An 18,111-nucleotide genomic window follows, 5' to 3' on the forward strand; every position below is an offset into this window, starting at 1 on the left:
AGCTAGTTGGCATATAAACTTCTACTACTGTGGTAGATGTGGGCTACGTGTCTACCTTGGCTACTGTAATGCGTTCACTATGCAGTTCGTAGTAGCTTACCCGCCCTCCCATTTTTTTATTCATTTTTAAAACTACTACTGCATTACTCCTATTTGATTTTGCATTTATTACCCTACGTTCACCTGACCATAAGTCTTGTTCCTCCTGCCACCGAACTTGAGTAATTCCCACAATATCTAACTTTAACCTATCCATTTCCCTTTTTAAATTTTCTAACCTACCTGCCTGATTAAGGGATCTGACAGTCCACCCTCCGATCTGTAGAACACCAGTGTTGTTTCCGTTGATAACGACGTCCTCCTGAGTAGTCTCCACATGGAGATCCGAATGGGGGGATATTTAACCTCCGAAATATATTACCGAAGTGGACGCCACCATCATTTAACCATACAGTAAAGCTGCAAGCCCACGGGAAAAATTATGGCTGTGGTTTCCCCTTGCATTGAGCCGTTTGCAGTACCAGCACAGTAAGGCCATTTTGGTTAATGTTACAAGTCCAGATCAGTCAATCATCCAGGCTGTTGGCCCTGCAACTACGGAAAAGGCTGCTGCCCCTCTTCAGGAACCACACGTTTGTCTGGCCCCTCAACGGTACGGCTATCATCTGTGTCACTGAGGCATGCAAGCCCTCCACCAGTTCACCGGGGTGGGGGGGGGGGGGGGGGGGTAGTAGAGCTAACTATCCCTCCAGAAAAGTGTGTGACATATGCAATTCATTAGTTAATGCCACCTGGAACCACTGGAGAAATTCAGCCTCTGGGTGTTCGTTTTTCTGTGTCTATAAAACATATTGTCGCATTATCTGCAGCTACGCCTTATTAAAGGATAGCCATTTTCACGATAGTCTCCATAGAGACTGATTTGCTTTCGGTTCCATGCCATTACATTCTATTAATTTTCATCACCCCTTTGCACCAATATGATTGTATAACCATTCTTTAAGAGCATAGAACTATCTGACGTCCTGGACGATTTGTAACTCCCAAGGAGTTCACCTTCGATCTTGATGATGCCAAACTTTGTGATCAGTGTGACAAGCTATTTTTCATTCGGTGTTCACGGTGCAAGTTAATGGTTTGTTTTTAACATTTCTTGAATGTCGAGAATGTCCATCTTGTGATGTGTAGGTAAACACCCCATAGATGGTTGATCTCTGCGCCTCACGGTCTCGTTTTCTGTCGCCCTCCTGATGCACATGCTGCGTCATTAGCAGTGAATATTTTTCCTGTCATATTTCTCAACACAACACTTTCGGATGAGCCTTACTAAAGACTGAACTTGTGATTCGCACTTAAGGGGTTCCTTGTGAGATGTTTAAGCCACAGAGAGATTGCCAGGTGTTTAGGGATTTGAAGATGTAGGATCTGTGCGTGAGGCACGGAGTGATGGGAAGTCAACCATGTTCCTGTTTTCCAGCAGCTGCCTTTTAGCGGTAAGGGGTTTGTGACGTTACGTGTACAAGTCAGTTGTTTTATGTTTTGTGAATTGGTATGTGTTAGAATTCCAAGTCGGTAGTTGCGCAAGTGGTAAATTCGTGTTTCAGATTGCCTAGTTTCGATTGGAAGTGTTACTGTATTTTGTATCCTTCATTGTAATGGTCTCTTTCGTCCACTACTTTTCCCTTCTGTAAACATTGCCTTTCTGGAAGGAAAACTTTGGATATTATAGTACCGTTGTTCTCTGCACCACTTCATTACTATCCTCTGTTCCTTCGACACAGTGATGTTCCGGCTCTAGGTTCAGGAATTAAGTCGTACGAATTGTAATCGATGGTTGACAATGCCTCTGTTGCGTCGTTTCAAGGAAAGAATTGTTATTAGTTCGAGTACGTTCCATGATGCAGTAGTATCGATCAGGCGGATTCCTTGATGCACTGTGATCCATAGGAAACTCATCAGTGTTTCTTAACCTCTAAGTTCATCTCCACTGCACGTTATATTCAAGAGGAGACTGTTGTTTCTCCGTATTGAGGGCATTATAAGTGTAGCGGGTATGATTAGTGAGTTCGACGTTTGGTTTAATCTTAATGTCGTAGTGTACATAGATGTTACCTGTGGCAGAGGGTAGTTGATTATGTCCTAACCATCGGTACAGGAGAATTCGCTTCCCTCATATTGTTGATCATATTGTTTCACCATTTAGTAGCAGTTTGGATCTCCTTTCGACACAGCTAGTATAAACATTATATTACCGTTTGGTGACTCACAGGTAAATCTAGGCACATATCATGACCTTCCTCCACTTACCTACGCAGGCGTGATTTGCCCCACCCTTTAAACGTTCCGTGGTCATGTCTAATCCCGTCTTGTTCCAATGGTCTGGCTGCAATCAAGGGCGCTAAGATCTCGTTTGTTTCATATTCTGTGAATGACAGTTAATGATATAGTCACGAGAAGCTTTAAAAAATCAATCATCTTTAAACTAAGATAGTTAAAAATCCTTCAATCCAGATTATTAAAAGTTACTAAACGTGTCATTCATCGCTGATCTTTCTTATCTCTTCTGTAAATCTTATCTGGCAAGTGTCCCAGTCTGATAAACAACAGTCAGTAGTCTGTCGAATAAAAGTTTTGTATGCCACTGCTGTCGTGGTTGAATTACATTACCTTAATATTCCTCCAATAAAGCTCACCCTAGCATTTGCTTATCCTACTACATTTTTGCTGTTGTTCCATTTTAAGTGGCTTCGAACGATTACTCATAGGTATAGTTTCGAGTATATTTTCACTAATAGGGTAATCCAACAGTAAAGGAAATCTTCCCCTGTTTACGCGCATGCATTCAGGGTCAATTGCCAGTTAATGCGCTGATCATCGATCTCCCACAGGTCTTCCTGTTGGCGTTGCAGCCCTCTTATAGAAGATGGCGTCATCTGCAAAAAGCCTCATGGAGCTTCTGACCTTATGCTCTAGATAATTTATATATTCTGTAAACAGTTTTTATAGGGCCATTAGCATCACTCTTCTAAGTAGTTTGATGTGGTACGTAACTAATTCCCACCGTGTGTCAACCTCTACATCTAGGAATAGCGTAGTCGCTGTGCTACAGTTTTTGAATCAAAGATGGTTCTGATGGGAAATTAAAAAGTCCAAGCTCATGGCAGTGGGGAATTAAAAAAAAAGAATGGCACAAATATTACAGTTGTCCTAGTAGGAAATTAAGAAAGATTCAGAATAGCGGAAGTAGGTCACTTGTACCAGCAGCGTCTAGGTTATGATGATCAAAACTAACCGAACATCTGTAAATTGCGTAATATTTAAAAATATGTCAAGTTGCGTCGAAAATGTTATCTTGGGACAAAAATTAAAATAATTTTCACAGTGTGACAGGTTTCGTGCACAAAACACATGTCACAACTGTCAGAAGGTAATGGCTCTCTAAGGTTAAAAAGAATGTATATGCCGTACCATTCTAATATAAACCGTCGAAGTTTTTCCAAATTTTAAATTAATGTAGGAGGACTGCAGAGGCTATGTGGCATAATGTTTCAACAGATTGTGCAATATCTCTTAAATGATAGTAATAATAATAATAATAATAATAATAATAATAATAATAGAAACAGACACATACAAGATGATATCGCAAACGCCTGAAGTGATAATTTTGCAACATGAAGTCACACAAGCAATTAATTCTACTCACAATTGGAAAGCCCCTGGAAAAGGGAAAACAGCAAATTTCTGGCTAAAGAAGTTCACCTCAACACATTCACATCTAACTAAATTATTTAACAGTTACATTGCAGACCCATACACATTCCCTGATACACTTACACATGGAATAACTTATCTGAAACCTAAAGATCAAGCAGACACAGCAAACCCAGCTAAATGTCGCCCCATAACATGCCTACCAACAATATAAAAATATTAACTTCAGTCACTACACAGAAATTAATGACACACACAACACAGAACAAAATTATAAATGAAGAACAAAAAGGCTGTTGCAAAGGAGCACGAGGAGGTAAAGAGCAGCTGATAATAGATGCAGAGGTGACATATCAAGCTAAAACTAAACAAAGGTCGCAACACTACGCATACATTGATTACCAAAAAGCTTTTGATAGTGTACCCCACTCATGGTTACTATAAATATCGGAAATATAAAAAGTAGATCCTAAATTGGTACAGTTCCTAAACATAGTAATGGAAAATTGGAGAACCACACTTAATATCCAAACAAATTCAAATTATATCACAGCACAGCCAATACAGATTAAGTGTGGAATATACCAACGAGACTCATTAAGTCCTTTCTGGTTCTGCCTTGCTGTGAACCCGCTATCCAACATGCTAAATAATACAAATTATGGATACAATATTACTGGAACGTACCCACACAAAATCACACATTTGCTATACATGGATGATCTAAATCTACTAGCAGCAACAAATCAACAACTCAACCAATTACTAAAGATAACAGAAGTATTCAGCAATGATATAAATATGGCTTTTGGAACAGACAAATGTAAGAAAAATAGCATAGTCAAGGGAAAACACACAAAACAGGAAGATTGCATATTGGATAACCACAGCGACTGCATAGAAGCGATGCAAAAAACAGATGCCTATAAATATCTAGGATACAGACAAAAAATAGGAATAGATAATACAAATATTAAAGAAGAACTAAAAGAAAAATATAGACAAAGACTAACAAAAATACTGAAAACAGAATTGACAGCAAGAAAGAAGACAAAAGCTATAAATACTTATGCTATACCAATATCGACCTACTCATTTGGAGTAGTGAAATGGAGTAACACAGACCTAGAAGCACTCAATACACTTACACAATCACAATGCCACAAATATTGAATACATCACATACATTCAGCAACAGAAAGATTCACGTTAATCAGAAAGGAAGGAAAAAGGGGATTTATCGACATAAAAAACCTACATTATGGACAGGTAGACAATGTAAGAAAATTCTTTATATAACGAGCAGAAACTAGCAAAATACACAAAGCAATCACTCATATAAATACACCGGCTACTCCACTACAATTTCATAACCACCTCTACAATCCTTTAGATCACATAACATCAACATATACGAAGAAAGTAAATTGGAAAAAGAAAACACTACATGGCAAGCACCCGTATCATCTAACACAGCCACACATAGATCAAGGCGCATCCAACACATGGCTAAGAAAAGGCAATATATACAGTGAGACGGAAGGATTCATGATTGCAATACAGGATCAAACAATAAACACCAGATATTACAGCAAGCATACTATTAAAGATCCCAATACCACGATAGATAAATGCAGACTTTGCAAACAACAAATAGAAACAGTAGATCACATCACAAGCTGATGTACAATACTACCAAATACAGAATACCCCAGAAGACATGACAATGTAGCAAAAATAATACATCAACAACTTGCCGTACAACATAAACTAATAAAACAACACTTTCCCACATACAAGTATGCACCACAAAATGTACTGTAGAATGATAAATACAAATTATACTGGAACAGAACCATTATAACAGATAAAACAACACCAAATAACAAACCTGACATCATACACACCAATAAAAAGAAGAAATTAACACAACAAATCGAAATATCCATACCCAATACAACAAATATACAGAAGAAAACTGAAGAAAAAATTGAAAAATACATCCAACTGGCTGAGGAAGTCAAGGACATGTGGCAGCAGGATAAAGTTGACATTATACCGATTATACTATCAACTACAGGAGTCATACCACACAATATCCACCAGTACATCAACGCAATATAGCTACATCCAAACTTATATATACAACTATATAAATCTGTAATTATTGATAATTGTTCAATTACCCGAAAGTTCCTAAATGCAATGTAAAATATACCGTACAGTTAAAAGGAAGTCACGCTTGATCAAGATCCGCGTCACTTTCCATTTTTAACCAGACATAACGTCTGAGAAAGAAAAGAAATAATAATAACAACAATAAGAGACTTTTTATAACTCTTGCTATTATTAAAGCCTTCAATGTGAAGTGCGTTTTGAGGCAGCCCTCTGCACTAATCTTTCCTTTGTAAGTATCTTCATATTTGCATGACTACTGCAACCTACATCCATTCAAACCTGGTTAATGTAGGCAAATCTTTTTTCTTTCTCTGCCATTTTTATCGCCAACATTTCCTTTTATCACCACTGACGCCTTCAAATATTTTCTTTCAACCTAATCCTTGTTTTAGTCAGGTGGTGTTTTAAATATCTTTTCTTCCTGAATCAGATTCAGTACCTCTTCATTGGTTATCTATCTGCCCATTTTATCTTTAAAATTTTTCTGTAACACTACATTTCAAGAGATTCGATACTCCTGTTATTTACTCAGCTTATCGTCCATGTTTCCACATCTACATCTACGTCTGCATAGATATTTCGCAGGCCACCGTGCGGTGCGTGGCGGAGGGTACCTTGTCCCACTACTTGTCGTTTCCTTTCCTCTTCAACTCGCAAATAGAGCGAGGGAAAAACGACTGCCTATATACCTCCGTATAAGCCCTAATTTCTCGTATCTTATCTTCGTGCACCTTACGCACAGTGTATGTTGGAGACAGTAGAATCGTTCTGCAGTCAACTTCAAATGACTGTTCTCTAAGTTTTCTCAATAGTGTTTCTCGAAAAGAATGTCACCTTCCCTCCAGGAATTCCCACTCGGGTTCCCGAAGCATCTCCGTAACACTTACGTGATGTTCGAACCTACCGGTAACAAATATAGCAGCCCGCCTTTGAATTGCTTCAAAGTCTTCCTTCAATCCGATCTGGTACGGATCCCAAACACTCGAACAATACTCAAGAATAAGTGGCACCAGCGTCCTATACGCTGTCTCCTTTTCAGGTGAACCACTCTTTGCCGGCCGCAGTGGTCTCGCGGTTCTAGGCGCGCAGTCCGGAGCCGTGCGACTGCTACGGTCGCAGGTTCGAATCCTGCCTCGGGCATGGATGTATGTGACGCCCTTAGGTTAGTTAGGTTTAAGTAGTTCTAAGTTGTAGGGGACTGATGACCACAGCTGTTAAGTCCCATAGTGCTCAGAGCCATTTTTTTAACCACTCTTTCATTACATTCTCCCAATAAACCGAAGACGATCATTCGCCTTCCCTACCACAGCTCTCACAAGCTCATCGCATCTCATATCGCTTTGCAACGTTACCTCCAGATATTTAAAGTACTTGACTGTGTCAAGCAGGACACTAGTAACAATGTTTGCTAACATATGCGAACATTACAGGTTTGAATTTCCTACTCATCTGCATTAACGCATATTTTTCTAATTTGTGAGACCTATGTGCTAGCAAAGTTTGGTACTATAATCGATCTTTGGTCGTCGCCAGTGTATCTTAATCCGCAAGCTTTATCAGTAAATCAATGAAAGGTCGCTGTATGTAAAGTTGCCAAAATTCTTAAACGACACAGAATCTCTGTCGAAATTTTTTATTTAGCCTTGAATGAAAATAGGAGCTTGTGAACGTGTTAATAATAACGTTGGTAGCCAGGTTCGTGGATAAGAAAATTTCAATGCAATGGCAAGAAAAGAAAAGAAACGTCGGAGACTGATAAAAAATCGTTCTGAAAAATCGATCACCTCCATCAGAAATTGTTTTTAACGTATTCTGAATTTAAAAACATTTTACACGATATCACGTTACAATGCATTAACATGGATCGTTAACGAAACTCTCCTGTGTTGATAATTTCATCTACCTGGCATCATGAAGAAAATGGCAGTAAAATTTTGTAGAAACAGATTGTCACAGTGAGAAGCACAGCGATAATTTTGTAATGACATAGATCCTTGCCAAAGCTCGTGTAATAGAATCGTCGCCTTAGGTCAAATTGCTATTAACTCAGAGGAACGGGACGGGACAATACGGAACTCCACTAATACGGAGCTTACGACATTTTCTAGCCTATTTTTAAGTGTATGACAAGTTGGCGATTCATCATGGACTCATTGTTTCTCAAGATTACAGAAAAAAAATTATATTCAACCGAGAAAGAATTAGTTTAAAATGATGTGGAACACAATAGATTCCTAAGAAACTATGAATACTACACACATGAAAATATGTTTTTCATCACCTTGGTTCCGAGAGTTCCGGAACCTGTACAGAAAATTGGCATAGAGATCAACATAAACATAATTTCCGCCCTTTTTATTGCTCAAGAAAACCACACATTGCATGTTGTACCACCATACAGCGAGACCTTCAGAGGTGGTGGTCCAGATTGCTGTACACACCGGTACCTCTAATACCCATTAGCGCGTCCTCTTGCAGTTAGTGATTGGACAAGTATAGAAAAAGAGTGTGGTGCCAGAAATACTGTTTTTCATACTAAGCCATTTTATGTAGGTGTTCTAAACCCCACAAGTTCATCAAGGCACTGTTGGTCCAATTTGTCCCACTCCTCAACGGCGATTCGGCGTAGATCCCTCAGAGTGGTTGGTGGGTCACGTCGTCCATAAACAGCCCTCTTCAATCTATCCCACGCATGTTCAATAGGGTTCATGTCTGGAGAACATGCTGGCCACTCTAGTCGAGCGATGTGGTTATCCTGAAGGAAGCCATTCACAAGATGTGCAGATGGGGGCTTGAATTGTCGTCCATGAAGAAGTATGCCTAGCTAATACGCTGCCGATATGGTTGCACTATCGGTCGGAGGACGGCATTCACGTATCGTACAGCCGTTACGGCGCCTTCTTGAACCACTAGCAGCATACTTCGGCCACACATAATGCCACCCCAAAACAGCAGGGAACCTCCTCCTTGCTGCACTCGCTGGACAGTGTGCCTAAGGCGTTCAGCCTGGCCGAGTTGCCTGCAAACACGTCTCCGACGATTGCCTGGTTGAAGGCATATACATCACTTATCGGTGAAGAGAACGCGATTACAATCCTGAGTGGTACATTCGGCATGTTGTTGGGCCCATCTGTACCGCGCTGCATGGTGTAGTTGTTGCAAAGATGGACGTCGCCATGGATGTAAGGAGTGAAGTTGCGCATCATGCAGCGCATTGCGCACAGTTTGAGTCGTAACATGACGTTCTGTGACTGCACGAAGAGCATTATTTAACATGGTGGCGTTGCTATCAGGGGTCCTGCGAGCCATAATCCGTAGGTAGCGCTCATCCACTGCAGTAGTAGCCCTTGGGTGGCCTGAGTGAGGATTGTCATCGACAGCTCCAATCTCTCTGTATCTCCTCCATGTCCGAACAACATCGCTTTGGTTCACTCCGAGACGCCTGGACTCTTCCCTTTTTGAGAGCCATTCCTGACACAGAGTAATTATTGCGGACGCGATCGAACCGTGGTATTGACCGTCTAGGCATGGTTGAACTACAGGCAACACGAGCCGTGTACCTCCTTCGTGGTGGAATGACTGGAACTGATCGGCTGTTGGATCCCCTTCGTCTAATAGGCGCTGCTCATGCAGGGTTGTTTACATCTTCGGGAGGGTTTAGTGACATCTCTGAACAGTCAAAGAGACTGTGTCTGTGATACAGTATCCACAATCAACGCCAATCTTCAGGAGTTCTGGGAACCGGGGTGATTCAAAGCTTTTTTTATGTGTGTAGATGCTCTGCAAAGCCACGGCGCTACCTAAGAACAAGTATGGAGGTGATTCATCAATTCTCCGACTTCGGGAGACTTCTTCTGAGGGAAACCAGCAATTGTTTTAAGCGGCCCCGAACTTACAGAAATATCTAGAGGGCACCATCATTCGTCAGGTGCTGCCAAATGCGTGGTTATTTCTGACCAGTGTCATCGTTCTCGGTGAAAACCACCCTGTCGTCAATCAACTGGCGCAAAGTTGGCATCCATGCCTTGTTTAAGATAACTATCTCGTCTTTTCTATCAACATTATTATGATGTTTGTAAACGTCCACAGCCAGTCTATGAAAGCCAGCAGGGCGGGGCGTTGACATTGCTAAAACGCTAGCTTGGAAAGCGTGTTCCGCTACAACTAATTTGTAAGGCAACGTATTACTTTTTCCCACAAACTTCTGACGAAATGATCATGATGAAATTATCAAAGCTAGTATGGAACTTCAGCGGCTAATTCTTCCCACGTACCATTCAAGAAAGGAACAGAAAACGGCGGAATTATAACGGCAAAAAAAGTACACTACACCAAACACAGAAAGTTGGCTTGGGGAATACCGATGTAAGTATGTGTACATGTTGATTCTCATTAAGTCTTAAACACCCACAAACCGACGTAGACGACACTGAGACAAATACTTTATTATGAGATACATGGGGCCGCAGATGTCGGGAAATAACCCAAAAGTAGATGACAATTGTTGAACATGTGACGTCGCCAGATGACGCGCCTCTCAGCCCGTGCAGCGGCTGGACTTTTCTATCGCACCCTCGCCGATAGGGGGCGGTGACACACATCGCTCCAATGGGCTACTCTGTTTTCGAACACCTTTCCCACATGTGACCTGTGGTAAACAATGAAGTACTAAAATTATTGTCCTCGCTGTTAGCAAGCCAAAGTTGTTATTATTTTATGTTTCTTTCCTTTTGCCTCTTCTTTTTTGTTTATGGACTTTATTTAGTGAAGAACACAAAGATAATATACTGATAGCGGTGCAATTCGGAAGCTTAAACGTATTTACTTGTGACGCAAATCGGTAGTTTTTTGTTGTACCATCCTTTGCAGTTAACCAATGGACACCGCGAGGCCGGCAAATAAAAAAATAAATATTACATCAATGTAAACACAAAAAAACAGTACCTGCCAGACGCAAGACTCGAAACCTGAGCCCCACACACTTCGTGGCGCACGTAGGCCCGGAGCGACCGACCGCAATGCTCATGGAGCAATGTACGTCATCTGTTGGCGTCACATGTTCAGCATTTGTCACCCACTTTTAGAGTAGGCCTATTTCCCGACGTTTGCGGTCCCATGTGTCGTATATTAGATTACTTGTCTCACCCTGTATGTAACGCGGCAGAGTCGACGGGCTGGTCCGTGAGCAGCCTCAGTATACAAGAATTCTGAGCATGAGGTCGCTTACAAAAGCCTCGTTTTTGAGTTTTATACGATAATTTAAGTTCTAAACAAATTGAAGTCATTAATTAAACAGACACGATGCTGTGAAGGACGTCATGAAGAGTTCCGTGTGTTCACACTAGCTCGTTTAGTGTGAACATTTCACGAAAATGCGCAATAAACTACATTGGAAGGCGTCAGAAGAAAGGCGCCGGTTATTGAAAAGATCCTTATTCACAGTTTACATTTAAAAAACCAGAAACGTATTACTTCCTCTAACATACATTTTACATAATGACTACCCCAGTGATGTTTACTTCCTCTAACATACATTTTACATAATGACTACCCCAGTGATATTTAGTGAATTAGGGCGTAAATATCGTCGTGGAAAGGGAGGGGGGAGGGAGACCGTAGGATAGGGCCGCCGTTAGTGGCACTACATTAAATGATGAATGTAGGTAGGCTTACTTAATCAAATGGCTTTGAGCACTATGGGAATTAACATCTAAGGTCATCAGTCCCCTAGAACTTAGAACTACTTAAACCCAACTAACCTAAGGACATCACACACATCCATGCCCGAGGCAGGATTCAAACCCGCGACCATAGCCGTCGCGCGGTTCCAGACTGAAGCGCCTAGAACCGCTCGGCCACACCGGCCGGCGCTTACTTAATCGAAAAATTCATTTGTTCTTTTGCATCTGAAGTTGTAGTACCAAAGCTGATCGTGAAGGGGTATTGGTGTCGACGCATCATGGAAGTTGTGAATGACGGATCTTCGCTCAAGCTCACTTATTGTTAGTCATGGTGTTCTCTAAACCGAAAGTTCTACGTACGAGCAAATGTGGAGTGATTGTTCAGTTCTCCTACTGTCTGTTCCTGTCTTTAATGTCACGTACATTCAATTCCTTTTGATCTAGTTCGCTTTTATGACAGAGCTTTGTAATTTAACATATAAGAAACCATCAGCCTCGATTGCGGTAATGTAACCAACCTTTACCTAGGTTTCAGCCCAAATATTTGAGCCTTCTTCAGAAAATACACCTGAATCTATAATCTGTCTAACAGGGCATGGTCTAGAAATAAAACTAAAACAGCCTGAATTTATTATTTATAATAAATATATAATAAATAAATAATAAAATAAGTATTAAAATAAGTAACAAAAATAATAAATTTATAGTAAATTTATTTATAATTTGTCTAAGGGGGTATGGTCTAGAAATAAAACTAAAACAGCCTGAATTTATTTCTAGACCATGCCCTCTTAGACAAATTATAGATTGAGGTATATCTTTTGAAGAATGCTCACTTATTTGGGCTGAAACCTAGGTAAAGGTAGGTTTTTTTACCGCAGTCGAGGCTGTTAGTTTCTTATATATTAGATTAACCCGATTTCTGACTGTGCTGCGATGTTGAAAGTACGAAGATTTGTAATTTGTTCGATAGTGCCATTGTACAGTCGATGTTCTACGTACCACTATCCTGGAACGTATAACACAAACGACTTTATCACCTTTATTGATCATGACATATTTCTCGGTCCGCCAAGACAGAAATTCTCTGTTACCCTAATCTTTCAGGTGCTGCCGAACGGGTGATTATTTCTGGCTGATGTCAGCGCGAGTAAGACCTACCAAATTGCAGTAACTGTTTTGTTCTTGATTTAAAGCTTTACGTTGAAATCAGTGAAATGCTGGCACACGTCCGTAAGAAAAGATCTCTTTTTTAAGCCACGTAACATACATTAACTGTGAATATTGCTCAATTTTTCCTTCATTTTGTAAAAACAGTCTTATTTCTTACGTTATTATGTACTTTCAAATCACTGAAATACAAGTACATGTTCAAAGATTTGTTGATTGTTTGGAAGAAATCAGACTCTTTTTACAAAACATTGTGCAATATTCACAGTTAATGGATATAACGAGGCTTAAAAAAGTGATCTTTTTTACGGACATCGTTGTGAAGTAGAAGAAACCTATCGTCATTCAATTAGCGCAAGGACGACATCCATATTTCATTTAACTTAACTCCTCTTCTTTTTTGTTATATTTCTTGTGTAATGGATTCTTCAGACGTAAGAATTTACATCGAAATTTTCTCAGGTCAAAGAATTGTCGAAAACACCAAAATTTATATTGTTTATCCAGATGTGACTTCACTGGATAAAATGAACTTGTCCAAATTTGATTGGTTGGAAACTGAAGAAATTGAAATGCAGCTGATCGCTTTCCAGTCAGATATGGATTCAAAAATGCTTCGGAACAAGAAAAGAATTGGAAGTAAACGAATTAGAAAGACAACTACGTTGGTTTCTGCGGCCTGTGTCACGGTGATAAACACTTCTGGGCGTTCTACCACGTCCCTTTATAAAATACTGTAATTATAACCGATAAAACCAATGTTCCGACCGTATTACAACCGTCTTCCTCAGGGCAAATCTGGTTTTGGTGGAGGAAAAGTAGCTCTGTTTATTGCATATGATAGGTGTCAATACATCTTGTTTGTCAAATTATAGTGACCCTTGAATATAATAGAATAGGGTTTGGATAAGAAAACAACTAATATTATAAAAGCGACCCTTACAAATACATTTTCGAAAGTTAAATTTATGGGCGATCTATCGGAACCCTTTGAAATAAAAACGGGAGTGCGACAGGGCGATGGGCTCTCGCCGTTGCTGTTCAATTGTGCGCTTGAGAAAGTAGTCAGAGAATGGAACACAAATATTAAGAGTGGTATTAGACTGGGTTGCAAAATGAAAAACCTTAAAGTAAATTGCATTGCTTTTGCAGATGATATGGCCCTGTTTGCTGAAACAATGGAAGAATCACTGGAGCAAATCCTTGAACTAAAGAAACAAGCAGCTAAAATTGGTCTTCACATCTCCTCTGAAAAAACTAAGATATTGACAAACATCAAACACTCATGTAAATACCTCAACGTTCAAGAACAGAAGATTGAAATAGTAGAAGAATTCAAATATTTCGGGGAATGGATTAGTTGGAATGCTGGGGAAAGCAAAGCAATGGAATCCAGAAAAAATAAACTTGAATTGGCCTTCCAACTAATAAAAAATACATATAACAAAAAATCCCTTTCATGGGGGTCCAAAACTACACATTACAAGATAGTGATTAAAACAGAAGCACTGTATGCAGCAGAAACACTTAACATGAATTTCAAAGGCCAAATGGAGAAACTTGAGGTAAAGGAAAGAAAAATTTTAAGAAAAATCATTGGGCCAAAATTTCAAGACAATAAGATTATTTACATAAAAAATGAAACTCTCTACACGAAAATTGATAAACTTTCAGATTCTATGCGAAAAAGGAGAATAAATTTTTGTGGTCATCTTCTCAGAATGAATTCCAACAGATTAACTAAACAAATCTTTGACTTCTTCCGTAACCGAAAAACGAAGCCCAACTGGTTTAAAGAAACTGAGAAAGACCTAGTGGAATTAAAGATTTCAGAAAATTCACTTATTGATCGAACTGCTAAATTAATTACTAAAGATGAAAACATAAGGTTCCAAGACAAATCCACACAAATGTCCAAACCCTTCATCTCGGAAGAAGAAAGGAGAAGAAGATCAGAAAGAATGAATAAATACTGGGCCCTAAAAAAAGAACAACGCACAAAGAAATGATTGATCCAGCGTACCCCAAAGAGGGTGAAACGAAATAAGAAGAAGAATAGTCATGACGAAAGAGGAGAGGGTAGTTTAAGGACCCTACACACTCACCGGTTTGTCGACTGACCGATCGAGCAACTGATGTCGTGGCAGTCTTCACGTCTCGACCTACTGCACTTGGCGTGTTATTGTGATTTGTTAACCTCAGGTTCACTGTGTTTATGTTCTACGAGATCCCGCATGGTTTTACATAGAAACAAAAACGGAGGTTTTCCTTGACCGTTTTGGAGGTAACAAGGCGAAAAAAAAAACAGAGAGCTAAGGGCAATTAAGGGACTAATGCAAGGAAAGAAATTCACTCACGTTTTGTTAATTAAGCAACTGGAAGCCGATGATTATATAAGAACTGATGAATCATGCATTTAGTATCTGCTAAACATCATCGAACCATTCTTAACGATAAATAATACATTCATGAGAGAGGCTGTTTGCTGCATTACGATTTCTAGCCACAGGCAAAAGCTAAAGAGGACCTCGAATTCAGTGCTCTTATATCACCGTAGTTATTAAATAGAGTGATTCTTGAACGTTCTAAGTGACTTTAACTGGTTTATAATTTATAATAAAGCAAGATAAATGAAACGAAAGACGTTCGTCTAAACGTTATTAATTTATTTATGTATGTAGCATAAAAGACGACCTGCAAGTTTGAGAAACTCAGATTCGAAGAAGAACGACTACAAATGGCAGTGGTGTACATCCAATAAATGCAACAACAGATACATAAGAAATGAAGCATTAACAACTGTTGCAACTGTAACTGTAACAGAGGGCTTGGATATAGACTGAACTTTTTTTAACACGTAGAACAATGAAGAAAGTATGTTTTATGAACTTATGTCCACCGAATTTCTATATTTCTGTTTTTACTTTTCATTTCCCATAAGTACCGGAAATAAAATCGAAAAACAGGAATACAGAAGGCCAACAGAATTATTCTTCGAACGTGCGACACAAACACAACCATTACAGATTCGTAAAAAAATCAAAGAGGTGCTTCATTTGTTTCATCTATATTCCTATACTCCTGGCACAGCGTGTCCCACAAAAAATTGGTATCTTTAAATTTCTCCAGAAACAGTGACTAAAGACAAACTTTTATCTGGTGGTTGGCATGACACCAATAAACATGACACAGTTTGTTTGGTGGAGTGATGGTGGTGGTGGGGGTTCGCTGTCGGCTGGTCCTACCCGCCCGACATATCGAAAAGGAAAGTCTGTCGGTCGGTCAGTCAAATCGCCTATAGACGCCCAATTTGTCGGTCAGTTTGTTGGTGCGTGTATAGCGGCCTTTGGAATCTATTTGTATGCTAGCCGACTTGTCAGTGATTGGCGACAGTCTGCAAATCAGCGTTTAACTTCTGGTGGGCACGTTTTCTTCCTGGTGATCGCGGAAAGGCGCTGACAGTTTTCCTACAGCCGTTTGCTTAGGCTACCGCGACAGCTCTTGGCCTGTTGTACGAGGAAAGACTGCAGCCAGGACGGAGGAATTCTGAAGTCCTGTTTATTGGTGGTGTTTGGCTGCTTAATAATTTCAATCGTCTCTCGAATTTTGCGTTGACTCATCCACGACTCTTTCGCCAGCACGCGAGCTTTTTTTTAAACAAGATAGGTTGTCCACAGTCAAGGTGATGTTCCCGTACCGCCGATTTATTATACTTCGATAATCGTACGTACCGTTCATGTTCTGCTACTCGTGTGCTAACTGATCTCCCTGTCTCCCCTATGTAGACAGCTCCGCATTCTCAACGCAGTTCATATACTCCTGTAGCGTTGAGGCGCTCAGTTTGTTGACTGCGTCGTTGCTGGAACCTATCATGTCGTGGGTACTGTGGCTGCTGAGGAAAAACTGCCTGAAACCTCATCGGCAGAAGACATTGCCTTGCCGTTCACTGACGCCCTTCACATATGGTAAGTGCACTAACGGAAGCGTCTCGTCCTTGTCCCCTTTTATTTCGATGGGCCTTGGTCGCCTTTTTTTGTTATTCACATACCATTGGCACGAAAGGTTACGTGTGGTTCCCATAATTCTTCCTTGATGTTGTTAGTGTCACTTATGCGATAGGCACGGACAATCAGCGTGTACAGCACTGAATACTTCTGAGCTAGGCGAAGATCGCTCCCCGCGTGCAGGTACCGATTCATGTGGGTTGGCTTCCGGCACACGTGTCCCAGTGTTCCATACGCAGTTTCCTATGCCTCCATGTAAAAAAAAATAAAAAAATAAAAAAATGGTAACACATCGTTGTTTTCCGTATCGTGAGTGAAATTGTTACTATGCAGCCTGTTTAAACTGTGAAGGAAGCTTCTGAACTGTCTCCCCGTGTGCTCAGGTAACGGATGTGTTGTCTACATACCGTAGGGGCGTAACGGTGCAGTAGCTAGGGCCGTTTATTCAAAAGCTTCCATGCTGATATCTTCAGCGACTGGGGAGAGCGGGCAGCCCATTGTCACTCCATGTAATTACTTTCACAAATTTTCCCGCCAAGTGAAGTGCGTTGATGATATGCATAAGCGCACCAAATCACAAATATCAGATGGAATCTGCTCTTGTAACATGCGAGTGGTCTCCTGTATAAGTATATTGCTAAAGAGACTTGATACCGAAACTAACCACAATGTCAGTTGGTCCTTAATCATTTGAACAAAGAGGGAAAAATCCTTCACATAATTCTATTTGTCCCACAAGACGGCGCAATTTAGATGCCAGGTGTTTCGCTAAGTAACAGGTAGCTGAGTTGATTCCGTTCAGTACGGCCTCATTGGGTAACGCTCCTTATGGAACTTACGTACTCCATCAATTAGTCACCAATCACTGACAAGCCGGCTAGCTCATGAATAGTTTCGTTCTTACCCTCCCCCCTTCCGTCGTGACTAGCCTATTAAATTTTACAACCAATAAAACTTCACAAACGCGAAGTATTCACACATAGTCTTGAATAAAAAGCCACCTTTCTTCCACAAAAACTAGTCTTGGACTTTAAAGCAATATGAAAAAAACTGCTGACTTTAAAAAATTACGAAAACGTAGAATTAAATTTCAGACACATACAGCTGTCTAAAGGAACTGTCGTTTGATATCCTGATAAAAAGTCTACTTATTCCTGTATCATTTTCTGAAACGAATAACATTGACTAGCTAAGAACAGTTTGTAACTGACTCGAGCTCATATTAAGTTCTGCTAAAAGTTACAGAATATGCACCTACTGTAAATTATTTGGCATACAATTTTCAACAACAGAAATCACATTAATATTCCTGTCATTTAGGTAAGCTAAAATTGTTTAATTTATGATTGCTGTATAAAAGGTCT

General features: G+C 40.1%; 1 protein-coding gene across 14 annotated transcripts in view; it reads left to right on the forward strand.

Annotated features, from left to right (window-relative positions):
- Positions 1 to 18,111, forward strand: part of LOC126272746 (transcription factor HNF-4 homolog) — a 594,004-nt gene that overhangs the window by 332,737 nt on the left and 243,156 nt on the right. For 3 of the 14 annotated variants that reach the window (XM_049975835.1, XM_049975821.1, XM_049975841.1), the window contains exons 1-2: positions 16,204 to 16,425; positions 16,529 to 16,708. The exons of 8 other annotated variants lie outside the window; for them this stretch is intronic. In XM_049975835.1, coding sequence (XP_049831792.1) covers positions 16,615 to 16,708 — 94 coding nt within the window. In that variant the 5' untranslated portion in view covers positions 16,204 to 16,425; positions 16,529 to 16,614. Of the gene's footprint in view, positions 1 to 16,137; positions 16,426 to 16,528; positions 16,709 to 18,111 lie in introns of those variants that run through there. 3 more of the 14 variants (XM_049975817.1, XM_049975815.1, XM_049975837.1) reach the window with 3 other exon arrangements.

Source organism: Schistocerca gregaria, chromosome 5 (assembly GCF_023897955.1).
Source record: "Schistocerca gregaria isolate iqSchGreg1 chromosome 5, iqSchGreg1.2, whole genome shotgun sequence".
Classification (NCBI taxonomy): domain Eukaryota; kingdom Metazoa; phylum Arthropoda; class Insecta; order Orthoptera; family Acrididae; genus Schistocerca; species Schistocerca gregaria.